This window comes from Xenopus tropicalis, chromosome 3, assembly GCF_000004195.4.
Source record: "Xenopus tropicalis strain Nigerian chromosome 3, UCB_Xtro_10.0, whole genome shotgun sequence".
Classification (NCBI taxonomy): Eukaryota; Metazoa; Chordata; class Amphibia; order Anura; family Pipidae; genus Xenopus; species Xenopus tropicalis.
Window position 1 is genome coordinate 32,782,424 of NC_030679.2, and position 12,581 is coordinate 32,795,004.

The 12,581-nt window shown below is 38.1% G+C and overlaps 1 protein-coding gene across 1 annotated transcript in view; it reads right to left on the minus strand.

Moving 5' to 3' along the window:
* Positions 1-12,581, minus strand: part of dock2 (dedicator of cytokinesis 2) — a 350,017-nt gene that overhangs the window by 284,362 nt on the left and 53,074 nt on the right. The window contains exon 13 of the mRNA XM_031898788.1: positions 3,899-4,024. Coding sequence (XP_031754648.1) covers positions 3,899-4,024 — 126 coding nt within the window. The remainder of the gene's footprint in view (positions 1-3,898; positions 4,025-12,581) is intronic.

Genomic DNA, 12,581 nt, shown 5'->3' on the forward strand with positions numbered 1-12,581 from the left:
ATTTTTTAATCACTGCTTATTGCAAAGTTGCTTAAAAATTATGTTTATTTTTCAAAAAGCTTAAGTTGTGCTTGGGTGGCGTTCCCCTATAATATTAAATAAGCAATACAAAAACACTTTGTGATCTAAGATGACATGGATTTTTGTTAAGTGTTGTGGCTCTGGGGTTCTTGAACCATCTAATGTGCAAGCTATTCCACGGTACAAAATAATTATATTCTCATAAGTGTAATTTATGTGTTCTCCTTTCCATGCATCCTTTCCAGGAAAAACCTCTTTTCAACTGCAGCTAATTTGAAGTTGAAATTATAAATAGCAATTCTCTTTGTAAGGCTGGATAGGAAAAAAAACAGAAAGTGACAGTTTGACATGTTTTGTGACTAAGAGGGGTGACTAAATGATAAATACCCTTTTTGTGTTCTGACATCATGGCATCTGTGAGATGTTGCTAAACTTACTTTACAGATAATATTTTTTAAAAATAAAAATTAAATTTGAAAACATATTCAATCTGTGAAAGAGTAAAGGTCTGACTACAGAGGGGAAAAGTAGAAAATGTAAAAGAAAGGAATTATGGTACTTATTATTCACCTTTGTATAGGGGACCCCAGTAAATCTTACCAAAAGACCATTATAATAAAAAACTGCCTTCTTTGTATCTTGTGTTAATAAAAGCAAGGATAATCTGAACAACTTATTTCAAATTTGATTCCATTCACTTATCTCAAATCCTGTACACCAGTGCTGTCCAACTGGCGGCCCGCGGGCCGCATGCGGCCCGCGACCCCCCTCTGTGTGGCCCCCCACCTGTCTGGCTGCTTTGATGGCTTACTCTTGTGTAAGCTTTAAATGGTATCAGTACTGTGATTAACTGGGCCCCCTGCATGGTTCTCACCTCAGATTCAGGCTGTAATCCCTCTGTATTGTTTAAATATGTAATCCCCTGTGTTGTTCACACCTTTTAATCTCTGCATTGTTCCCCCCCTGCAGTGTTCACACCTCAGGCTCAGGCTGTAATCACCCCCATTGTTCCCCTGTTCACACCTCAGGAGCAGTAGAAACCCACAAATAATCCCTGCACACTACAAAAAGAACATATACTGAGGTGGTACTGCAATTAAAAAGTTTTTTAATATATACAATAGTTATTGTGCAGACTGTAGGAGCAGTGCCAGCATTGTGTCACTGTAGGCTGCATGTGTGTGCCATACACACAGGCATCATAGGGCAAGCAGAGTATGGCACACACAGGCAGGGTAGGGAAGGCAGAGTATGGCACACACAGGCAGGGTAGGGAAGGCAGAGTATGGCACACACAGGCCAAGTATGGCACAAACCAGCCAAGAATGGCAAACACAGTGAAAGTATGGCACATGCAGGCAGGGTAGGGAAGGCAGAGTATGGCACACACAGGCAGGGTAGGGCAGGCAGAGTATGGCACACACAGGCCAAGTATGGCACAAACCAGCCAAGTATGGCACACAGGCAGGGTAGGGAAGGCAGAGTATGGCACACACAGCCAGGGTAGGGAAGGCAGAGTATGGCACACACAGGCAGGGTAGGGCAGGCAGAGTATGGCAAGTTTTTGCTGTACTACAACCATTAATATGGGTATGGTCATGTGATAACATGGGTGTGTTCAAGTGGGTGCGGTTTCAAAAAGGGGAGTAGTCAAAACTGGCTTCCATTATCGGCCCTCCACCACGTAGGTCGGAAAAATTCCGGCCCTCGGTACCACAGAAGTTGGACAGCACTGCTGTACACTATAAACTCCTTCCATAAGTAAAGAAAGACTTTAAGAGTCACAATTATAATCTTAATTTACTGCTTTCTTGTTCCCCTTCTGCTTACATGTCCTATTGTTCCATATCCCGGCAACATGTGTACCCTCACAATCTCTTACAAATTGCCCCAAATTCCCTTTATGAACTCCTGGAGAGAGTTATTTTATTCATGTATCGGTTTCACACCAATATATACTTTTTAAAACTAACGTATATCCCATAAACCAGGGGAGGCCAAAACATTGATCGCGGTCCACCAGTCAATCCCCCATGGCTTTCTGGTGGACTGCATCGAAGCCGGGAAATGTGGAAGTGCAGCTGATCCATACGTTTATTGGGCATGCGTACGTACGCAGCGTACGTACGCAGCTTACGTACGCGGGGAGGAGTCAGACGTTGATCGCCGCGGGAAAATGTCTGGGCACCCCTGCCATAAACTATATAAGAGAGAGCATTCCCTCTTATCATTCCCCTTAACCTGAAACTAATTTAGAATGATTGTGCCCAAGATGTGTACCATTACATTCTCTGTATTGATGTTCCAAAAGGATTTACCCTAAAACCACATATTTTATAAATCTACTTTGTTTCTTTATAAACTTATTTATATTATATATTTATTATATTATATTTTATTATTTTTATTATATTATATTTTATTTCAAACATTTTCTTCTCTTCTACCCCTCACCATACACTCAAACTCCAAGGGTGATATTCCTGGAGGATGCCTACAACATTTATAAGCCTAAATGTATATATTTTCTACTGAGTTAATCTCACTTTGAAATGGATTTTCCAATTTCTTTGCATAAATATATTTTTAAGACTCATAGACTTAATCATCCCTTAATGCAGCAGTGCTAAAACATGCTAAAATGCACATATATGCCCTTTGGTTCTTATTTCAGATCTCTCTGATCTCATTAACCTGTAAGACTTGCATCATACTTGGTCTTTTTGAATTAGTATAATGCTACCAGCCACCCTCCCTCAGCAGAGTGGATGCATGTTAGCTGTGTTATCTATTGCATTCAGAGCACAAGCCATCCCTCTTCCACAGGCCTTCCCATTTATGTTTACAAGCTGGCCAATTTATTTACACTTCCTTAATGAACTAAAGGAGAATAAAGCCTGTGAAATGCGCCCAAGGGGATTAAGTACAGTAGAAGGATAAAGGTCAGAAAAGAAATAAAATACTCCTATGGTACAAGTGTTTTAGCCTCAGAATTTAATATGGGATTTTAAATATGGTATTAATTGATGACATTATCCCTTGTATTACAATTAATTTGCTGGAATGAATTGTAAATGTAATTAATTAACACTCCAATTAGGACTTTGCTTTTCATTTCTAACTTGTAGGTGACTGTAAATCTAATTGCTGATTGGTTGCTACGGGCAACATCACTGATGATATTTATCTCCAATCTTAGTAAACGCACCACCTCGATCTGCAAAAAGCCTGGTTAATAATAGAATATTACAATTGAGACACTAAAATGCTAAAATATTTCCCATTTTAACAAGGCATTATTTGGTGCTTATCAGAATGCAAGAACAGCACTATCGGCAACAGTTTACAATGGAGTAACAAGCTGATGACTTCAGAACTGTGGACGTAAAAAATGGCATTGGTTATTTTCTCCAGAGATTAATGTGAATATCAGACAGGTATTTGAATTACAAGGGGTGCCAAAATAATATAAATCACAGGATGTTTTTTGGTTTAAACTTTCCAATTTCCCCCTTTGCCAAAGAAGAAGTAAGGAAAGGCTTTTGACAGTCTATCGTAACACTTCAAACTTACATGAGTGCCTCAGTAAGAACTAGTGCCACATCAGCATTTTCAAGAAATATTCTATGGACTGCTTTGTTTTCATGGAGAATCATGAAATCAAGAATATACTTTTCCTTGAAGTTTATTAGCAACAACTGTTTTACATTTCCTTGAATCAAGTGATAAACAACAAGGGATTTTCTATGAACCCAAAAATGTCTACCACAACTAAGATAAACAGCAAATATTGAAAAAGATTATTATAAATAAATTTACTTTTATTTAATTTCTTTTTAAAACTTAGATGATGTAGCTTTGCACCCTTTGTTTTTACCTGGCATGATTATCTCAGGAAATCCCAGCTTCCTAGCAACTACTGTTGTTCTGTCCACAAGATGAGGATAATCCTTGCGAATTTGTACAGAATCACCCACAAGCATTTTTACTGTCACCCACAAACCTGTATGGAAAAAATAACACATGTATCTTTTATTAGGAATGTATTGCATTCTGCTATATATCCATTCAAACAATAAATCTGGGTTGTTCAGAACACATTAATTGCTTAATGAGGAGTGGAAGTGCTGTAAAAGGTCAATGCATGAGAAAAGGAGGACTAGAAAAGTGCAGTAAGGGAGAATGGAGGTGCATTGGGAGTTCTGAAGTGTATGTGAGGGAAAGAAGAACAGGGGTGGGAAGAAGTTGGAGAAAGGATAAATGTTGGCTCCAAAGACTGAGGAAGGTGTGAAGAGCTAGGTTGCGGATGGAATAAGGTATGTAAGAAGTGAGAAGTGAAAGTTTAAGTCTTGTTCAATGAAAGACCAAAAGTGATGTGTAGAGGTACTAGCAGTGGGAGAAGACCCAAAGAAACCATACAGAGCTAGGTAGTGGATGGAATAAGGTATGTAAGAAGTGGAAGTTTAAGTCTTGTTCAATGAAGGACCAGAGATGATATGTGGATGTTAGTACCCAAAGAGACCATACAGAGCTAGGTAGTGGATGGAATAAGGTATGTAAGAAGTGGAAGTTTAAGTCTTGTTCAGTGAAAGACCAGAGATGATGTGTGCAGGTTAGTACCCAAAGAGACCATACAGAGGTGTGTAAATTGGAGAATTTACAACCTTGGATGTTCTCTGGTGGTCAGGAGAATTGGGGACCCAAGCAATAAAGGTGATAAGTGTAGGTGCTGAATGGGGGATTTTGAGAACCAGGGATTCTAAGTGGCTTTACAGTGTGGGTGCAATTTGGAGGGAGATGACTAAATATTATGTGTGTTTTTGGGAAATCTTTGTGTTTTTATGGTAAAAAAAATTTCAGAGGAAGGTTCCCTTTTAAAGAAAAAGAAATGTTATAGCAAGAGGTTTCTGTGAAGCCATATTTTTTCTGTTTATGGTTACTTTTCAGGCCAGTACAACCGTTGTTAAGCAAGGAGCAGTGGCTTGCATTTTAAATCATTTAGTCTTCATTTACTTTAAGTTTCTAGTCTGTTTTCTTCAGACAAGGAGGCACAGTAATTCACTCTTGCAGAACAAGTTCATAGTTATAAAAAGGGAAAGTCTGATAGAGGCATGTTATACCATTATGTGACCCTGTGCATGCAGTAACATTTATTCTTGGTAATTTTCTCTGTCTTCTAACAGCTGGCTTAGTTGGCATGCAAAGCAGAAACCATGGTTTCCCTACACTCATTAAATACAACGAGCAATTTCCTTCCTCACTTTTAAAGCACTTCTGCATTTTCTGTGCAGGCCTATACAGAATATAGTAAACGGAACATTAGAAGAGCAAAGTAAATTGACTTTACCGGGCGCTTATCATTGTAATATTTTTTAGTAATTAATTCTAAGCTTTTGTTGTACTGAAGAAGCTACTCAAAACAATAAAACTACAGTAGAAATTTTGGATGGAAGTACAAAGATATAAAACATTCAGATGTGCTTGTATTAAATGTTTTTTATAAATAAGTTAAAAAAAACATATATACATACATACATATATAGTCTTCAAAAGAGAAGGAAAGTCATTTTGGCATTTTACTGCCAATAGATTTGCCACATAAGTGCCACCTAGAACACTATATTCATTCTGCAGAAAGTATTATCATACCTGAGTAAAGAGCCCTAGAAACTATGCCTGTTTGTAAAGATTGCAGCTGCCATTTTTGCTTGGTCTTCATTGCTTCCTGCTTGCGGCTATAGCCTTTATACAGATGAAGAGCTGGGTATCCCAAAACTTAACTAGTTACAAACAGGATAGCCTGTGTTATCTTGTGTTATCTTATGCCATCTCCCTGCTGTGTCAGGAGAAAAAAGGCCTTCTTAGGCTGTTATTCTGTTTTCAGACAGCAGGTGGTGTCTGAAAACTGAACGTGCACAGTAGAGGGGATCCACTTTGACACCAGGCTTCTCCTGCTTTTTATTTATGTTCTTTATTCTGGAATGTGGGAAGCGCTAAGAGTGATTAAGATGACCCCCTGGTAAAAGCAAATAGAGCACTAGTCTCTGCTGTGGGTAATTACACACTGGGCTGTTTTTGGGCACTACATCAACCTAGGTGCAGACAATCACAGCTTTCATGTGCCTGTAGCTACACAGAGCGAAGATCGGGCTGAAAACGCAAAAGCAGGCATTTCGGGCCGATCTCCACCTCCACTGTGCTCCATGTGGCTGACTTCTGCCAGCATTGCCCCTCTGCGTTGGTACAACGTATATCAGGCGCATAATCATATATTTTTAATACTGTAGTTTGGCATTTTTCCCTCCTCCCTTCACATATTATGCAATTTTGTTTTCCTCAATAGTTTAACTATTAGAGCTCCCGGATCCCTGCAAAGAATGGGCCCAGACAATAAATAAGTTCAAGTAAATCTTAGTACAGTCAGCAATTATATAAATAATAGGAACAAGACTTAACAGCAGATGATAGTTTCCTAACATCCCAGGTCTTAATAATTAATCTGTTAGTAATGTCAGTCTCGGTGCTCTATTGCAGCTATACATGTTCTCTGCTTACCCCTATGCATACCTATTGGCCGGTCTGTGTATTGAAAATCAGATATCAGTGCTGCACATGGAAACAAAATGCCCTCTCCCAAAACCAGCCTAACCATAAAGAAAAACAGTATAAAATACAGGTACTGTTTTATAATTACAGAGAAAATTGAATCATTTAACTATTAAATAAACCCAATAGGGCTGTTCTGCCACAATAAGGGGTAATTATATCTTAGTTGGGATCAAGTACAGGTACTGTTTTATTATTACAGAGAAAAGGGAATCATTTAACCATTAAATAAACCCAATAGGGCTGTTCTGCCCCCAATAAGGATTAATTATATCTTAGTTGGGATCAAGTACAGGTACTGTTTTATTATTACAAAGACAAAGGGAGTCATTTAAACATGAAATAAACCCAATAAGACTGTTCTGCCCCCAATAAGGGGAAACTATTTATTAGTTTGGATCAAGTACAAGTACTGTTTTATTATTACAGAGAAAAGGGTGATGTCACAGATGTAGATAAATAGACACAGATATACATAGATATACAACACACTGGCTAGGTAAATAAGTCCCATAGGTCTGGTAGAACAGACTATAACATGGAGTCAAATTACAGTGCGGGTGTTGGGAAGGAACTGTAGTTTGCTGGTCTTTCCATTCAATTGTAAATTTGGTGAAAAATTAGGGAAACAATAGCATCAAAATTTTAAAAAAGTTGTTTGGAACATGGAAAACCATTTTACTAGGACATAAACCTCAGGGTAAGTAGAATGGCATTGTGGTTGTTGTCTTAAACAGCAGATACCCCTGTAACATCCCTGACAAAATAGTATCCTAAGTAGGGTTGCCACCTTTTCTGGAAAAAATACCGGCCTTCGTTTAGTTTCTTCCCTATTATTAACATGGAGAGCAAGCATCATTTTTACAAGCCACATGGTATGTATGTATGTATAACTTTATTTATAAAGCGCCACAAGGGTACCCAGTGCTGTCCAATCTTACAATATACAAAATTAAACACAGGGAGGACAAGTGTTATAAAAAATACAATAAATAAGTATAAATACACAGGGAGTAAGTGCCATAATAATCTCAAACAATATATCCCATAATAATCACAAACCATTTATATCCCATAATAATCACCAATCATATATGTCCCATAATAATCTCAATCCAATATATCCCATAATAATCACCAACCATATATAGCCCATAATAATCTAAAACCAATAAATCCCATACTAATAACCAACCATATATATCCCATAATAATCTCAAACCAATATATCCCATAATAATCACAAACTACATATATATCCCATAATAATCTCAAACCAATATATCCCATAATAATCACAAACTATATATATATCCCATAATATTCTCAAACCAATATATCCCATACTAATCACCAACCATATATATCCCATAATAATCTCAAACCAATAAATCCCATAATAATCACAGCCTATATATACATCCCATAATAATCTCAAACCAATATATCCTATAATAATCACCAACCATATATATCCCATAATAATCTAAAACCAATATATCCCATAATAATCACCAACCATATATAGCCCATAATAATCTCAAACCAATATATCCCATAATAATCTCAAACCAATATATCCCATAATAATCACCAACCATATATAGCCCATGATAATCTCAAACAAATATATCCCATAATAATCACCAACCGTATGTAGCCCATAATAATCTCAAACCAATATATCCCATAATAATCACAGCCTATATATACATCCCATAATAATCTCAAACCAATATATCCTATAATAATCACCAACCATTTATATCCCATAATAATCTAAAACTAATATATCCTATAATAATCACCAACCATATATATCCCATAATAATCTCAAACCAATATATCCCATAATAATCTCAAACCAATATATCCCATAAAAATCACAAACCATATATATCCCATAATAATCTCAAACCAATATATCCTATAATAATCACCAACCATATATATCCCATAATAATCTCAAACCAATATATCCCATTATAATCCCCAACCATTTATATCCCATAATAATCTCAAACCAATATATCCCATAATAATCACCAGCCATATGTAGTCCATAATAATCTAAAACCAATATATCCCATAATAATCACTAACCATATATATCCCATAATAATCTCAAACCAATATATCCCATAATAATCACCAACCATATATAGCCCATGATAATCTCAAGCAAATATATCCCATAATAATCACCAACCGTATGTAGCCCATAATAATCTCAAACCAATATATCCCATAATAATTACTAACCATTTACATCCCATAATAATCACCAACCATATATATCCCATATTAATCTGCAACCATATGTAGCCTATAATAATCTCAAACCAATATATCCCATAATAATCACTAACCATATATACCCCATAATTATCTCAAAAGAATATATCCCATAATAATCACTAACCATATATATCCCATAATAATCTCAAACCAATATATCCCATAATAATCACCAACCATATATATCCCATAATAATCTCAAAGCAATATATCCCATAATAATCACCAACCATATATATCCCATAATAATCTCAAACCAATATATCCCATAATAATCACCAACCATATATATATATCCCATAATAATAGCAACCGCATTGTGACATCACTGATAAGTAACAAGGAAACAAGCTAATTAGTATGCAGTCACCATGGCAACACTGATAAGATCACCATAGCAACAGCTCATTAGTATGCGGTTACCATGGCAACAACAGGCTATAAAAGCCCGACACTGAGCACAGAGCTCAGTTCGAAGTGGGACTTGCTTCGAACAACATCTGCTGACTAGAGCTCAGCAACCTTTCCCTAACAATGAATTTCACACCTTTCATTGCTTTTCTTATCCTATTGGAACAATGTTTTCATTCCTCTGATCGATCTTCACTGACTCAGAAAGTCATCCTGACACCAGAAGAATTGGAATTATTTAGAAATGTTAAAGATACGGATATTGAAGAGATCTACCCATTGGGTTCAGTTATACTAATGGTATTTACCTTGGCAGTTGCCATTAACTGGACTGTTGGCCGTTACTGGAGACATCCCTATAGAAGGGGGATGGGTTGGGCCCATCTAATATCAGTAATGATATTCACAGCGCTTCTTTATACGCGTCACACATCTATGGAGTTCCACAAAGGAAACCCAGAATATGAAGAAATAGAGAATGATGAAGATGAGGAGAATGACGAGAACTCGCTAGTTTATCTCTTTGCTCTCCTGGTATTAATCTTCGGACTAGCCATTGACTGGTGTTTCAGTAACACCACTAAAAAGCGCATTAGCGTTTCTCACAGCCAGACCAGCCATAAGAGGCATCTAGCAGAGAGGCTCTTGGTTGGTCAAGGCTTACTTGGAGAAGATGAACTGGAACGACATCTTCCACAAAAAAATCTGAGGATCTTTATTGCCACCTGGAATATGAATGGAAAAAAGGATCTTCCAGAGAGACTGGATGATTTCCTGTTTCCATCGGGTGGCGAGTCTGCACAAGACTTGTATGTTATCGGAGTGCAAGAAGGCTGCCCCTACAGGCAAGAATGGGAATACCGTCTGAAGCTGACACTGGGGGATCGTTATGTCTTGCTCCACTCAGCAGCTCACGGTGTCCTGTACCTGTCTCTGTTTATCAGGCGAGATCTTGCATGGTTCTGCTCTGAGGTTGAATGTTCAACTGTCACTACGAGATTCTTCCCAATGATTAAGACCAAAGGGGCTGTGGCTGCTTCATTTACATTCTTTGGAACCTCATTCCTTTTTATCAATGCCCACTTTGCGGCAGGAGATTCCAAGGTAAAGCAAAGAATACAGAATTATGAGAAAATAATCAAAAACCTGCAGCTCCCAAAAAATGTTCCTGACACAAACCCCATTTACTCTGATCCCGACGATGCAACAAGCCGGTTTGATGAAGTCTTCTGGTTTGGGGACTTCAATTTCCGCTTGAGCAAGAGTCGGAGTGAAGTTGATTCCATCCTAGAGAACCTTCCAGAAAATGACATGAGGTCCCTCCTGCAGTATGATCAGCTGTCAGAAGAGGTGACTAAAGGTTCTATATTCAAAGGATTTAAGGAAGGCGAAATACATTTCCGTCCCACATATAGATTTAATATCGGATCTGATGACTATGACACCAGTAAGAAACAGAGGACGCCTTCCTACACTGATCGAGTGATGTACAAGAGCCGGCATTAGGAGGATATCCATGTTCTCAAATATGGCTCTTGCTCACTTATGAGACAATCGGACCACAAGCCTGTTTTTGGGCTATTCACAGTATGGATAAAACCAGGGTCCAATAACATTCCTTTGACTGTTTGAAAGAGAACTTTCTATAATGGGACTAAAAAAAGAACTAACATTAAAGACAACAAATGAGAAAACTGAAAACTAACAGTCTATTGGCATGGGGAGGGTGGGAGGGCCAATGACTTAGTTTTCTTTGCCTTTGAATAAAACACGCAAATAAAGCACTTGCATATTTAGTGAGGTACACAATATGATATAACAACTCGCTATATGAATAAAAAGACCAAGAAAGTAAATTAAACTAAGCAGCACCACAAAACCGTGGATCCAAAAGTCCACTTGAATAAAGTAAAAGTCCTCCAAAGGTGCGCTATGTACAGCACTCTGCAATTATGATAAAAAAACGCACACTGGTGTAATACGATTTAACCAGCGTATAACCGCACGTAGTATTCTACTTACAGGATAGATTTTTCATATATGCGTCTCATTGCAAGTAAATCCACAGCGCACCTCTTCCCTCTCTCCACTCCAATACCTAGGCAGATAGCCGTGGATTGAGAAGAATGTAACAGTGGTTGTGCGCAATACCCCTGCTATTAAAGCTACTCACCGTGTGTCCAGGTCTATACGCATTTCTCACTGTTCGCCGCTCCGCAGGGAAAACAAGCAGAAGCCTTAAAGATAGCAGGTCCAATTACTATGAGCTCCTTGTTGAAAAGGCTGATTGCAAAGGAAGCCAGAAAACCGTAAAGGCAGAGGATACTGAAGATCAGAAAACCCTGCACTACACTGACGAGCCTCAAGAAAGAAGAAACCGGTCTGTAGTTGGGAATCTGATCAGCTATTATAATTATATTATATAACAAATTATTAATGATTTGTTTGCGAAGCCACACGGTGATTCTACCTAAGCTGATCAGAAAACCCTGCACTACACTGATGAGCCTCAAAAAAGGCGAAACCGGTCTGTAGAGCTTTGCACAGTGGCAGCATCATTGCCAATGAGGTCCAACCGAGGCGTGATTGAGCTTTGCGCGGAAGCTTGATGAAAGCGGAGGAGCTGTGATCCCATTAGGGAGGGCTGCTGGCTTATTTTTTAGTCAGGGGCTTTGCATATGACTCCTCCTGCCTTATCATGCTTCACTTCCTTTGCCCCAGCCATTAGGCGGACGGGAGGTTTTTTTTTTCTTTCCAGCCGCCAGCTGGAGCCTTACCAAGGCAATTAATGGCATTGCACCCGCACACTTCTGCACCCTTTTTGTGTTTGATTTGTGCACCCTGGATAGGTGTCATAGTCCTCTGGGCTTGACCCTAGGCCAAGTGTGTGAGCTTCTAGCCTATAGGATAAACTCATGTAAATGGGATTTTTTTTAGGAGTTTAGAATTCATTCCCAGAATTCCTTTTGTTTGCTTTTATCTGTATGAGGCCGTCTCCTCAACCTTAATGATTAGTTTGTTATTCAAATATAATTTTCTGTTCCAACCTAAGCAATAAATGATTAAAATCTCCTCCCTTTTTCATGTCATTATTAGAAATTTCCTTAATAACAGTAATTTTTGTACCCTCAAATTTCCCCCCATGTACCTCTGAATAATGTTTATATAAAACAGGAATTGGTTTATTGTTTTGAAGCATGATTTTCTATCTTTTTATGGCCCCTCCATGTTCCCCCACTTTTAGT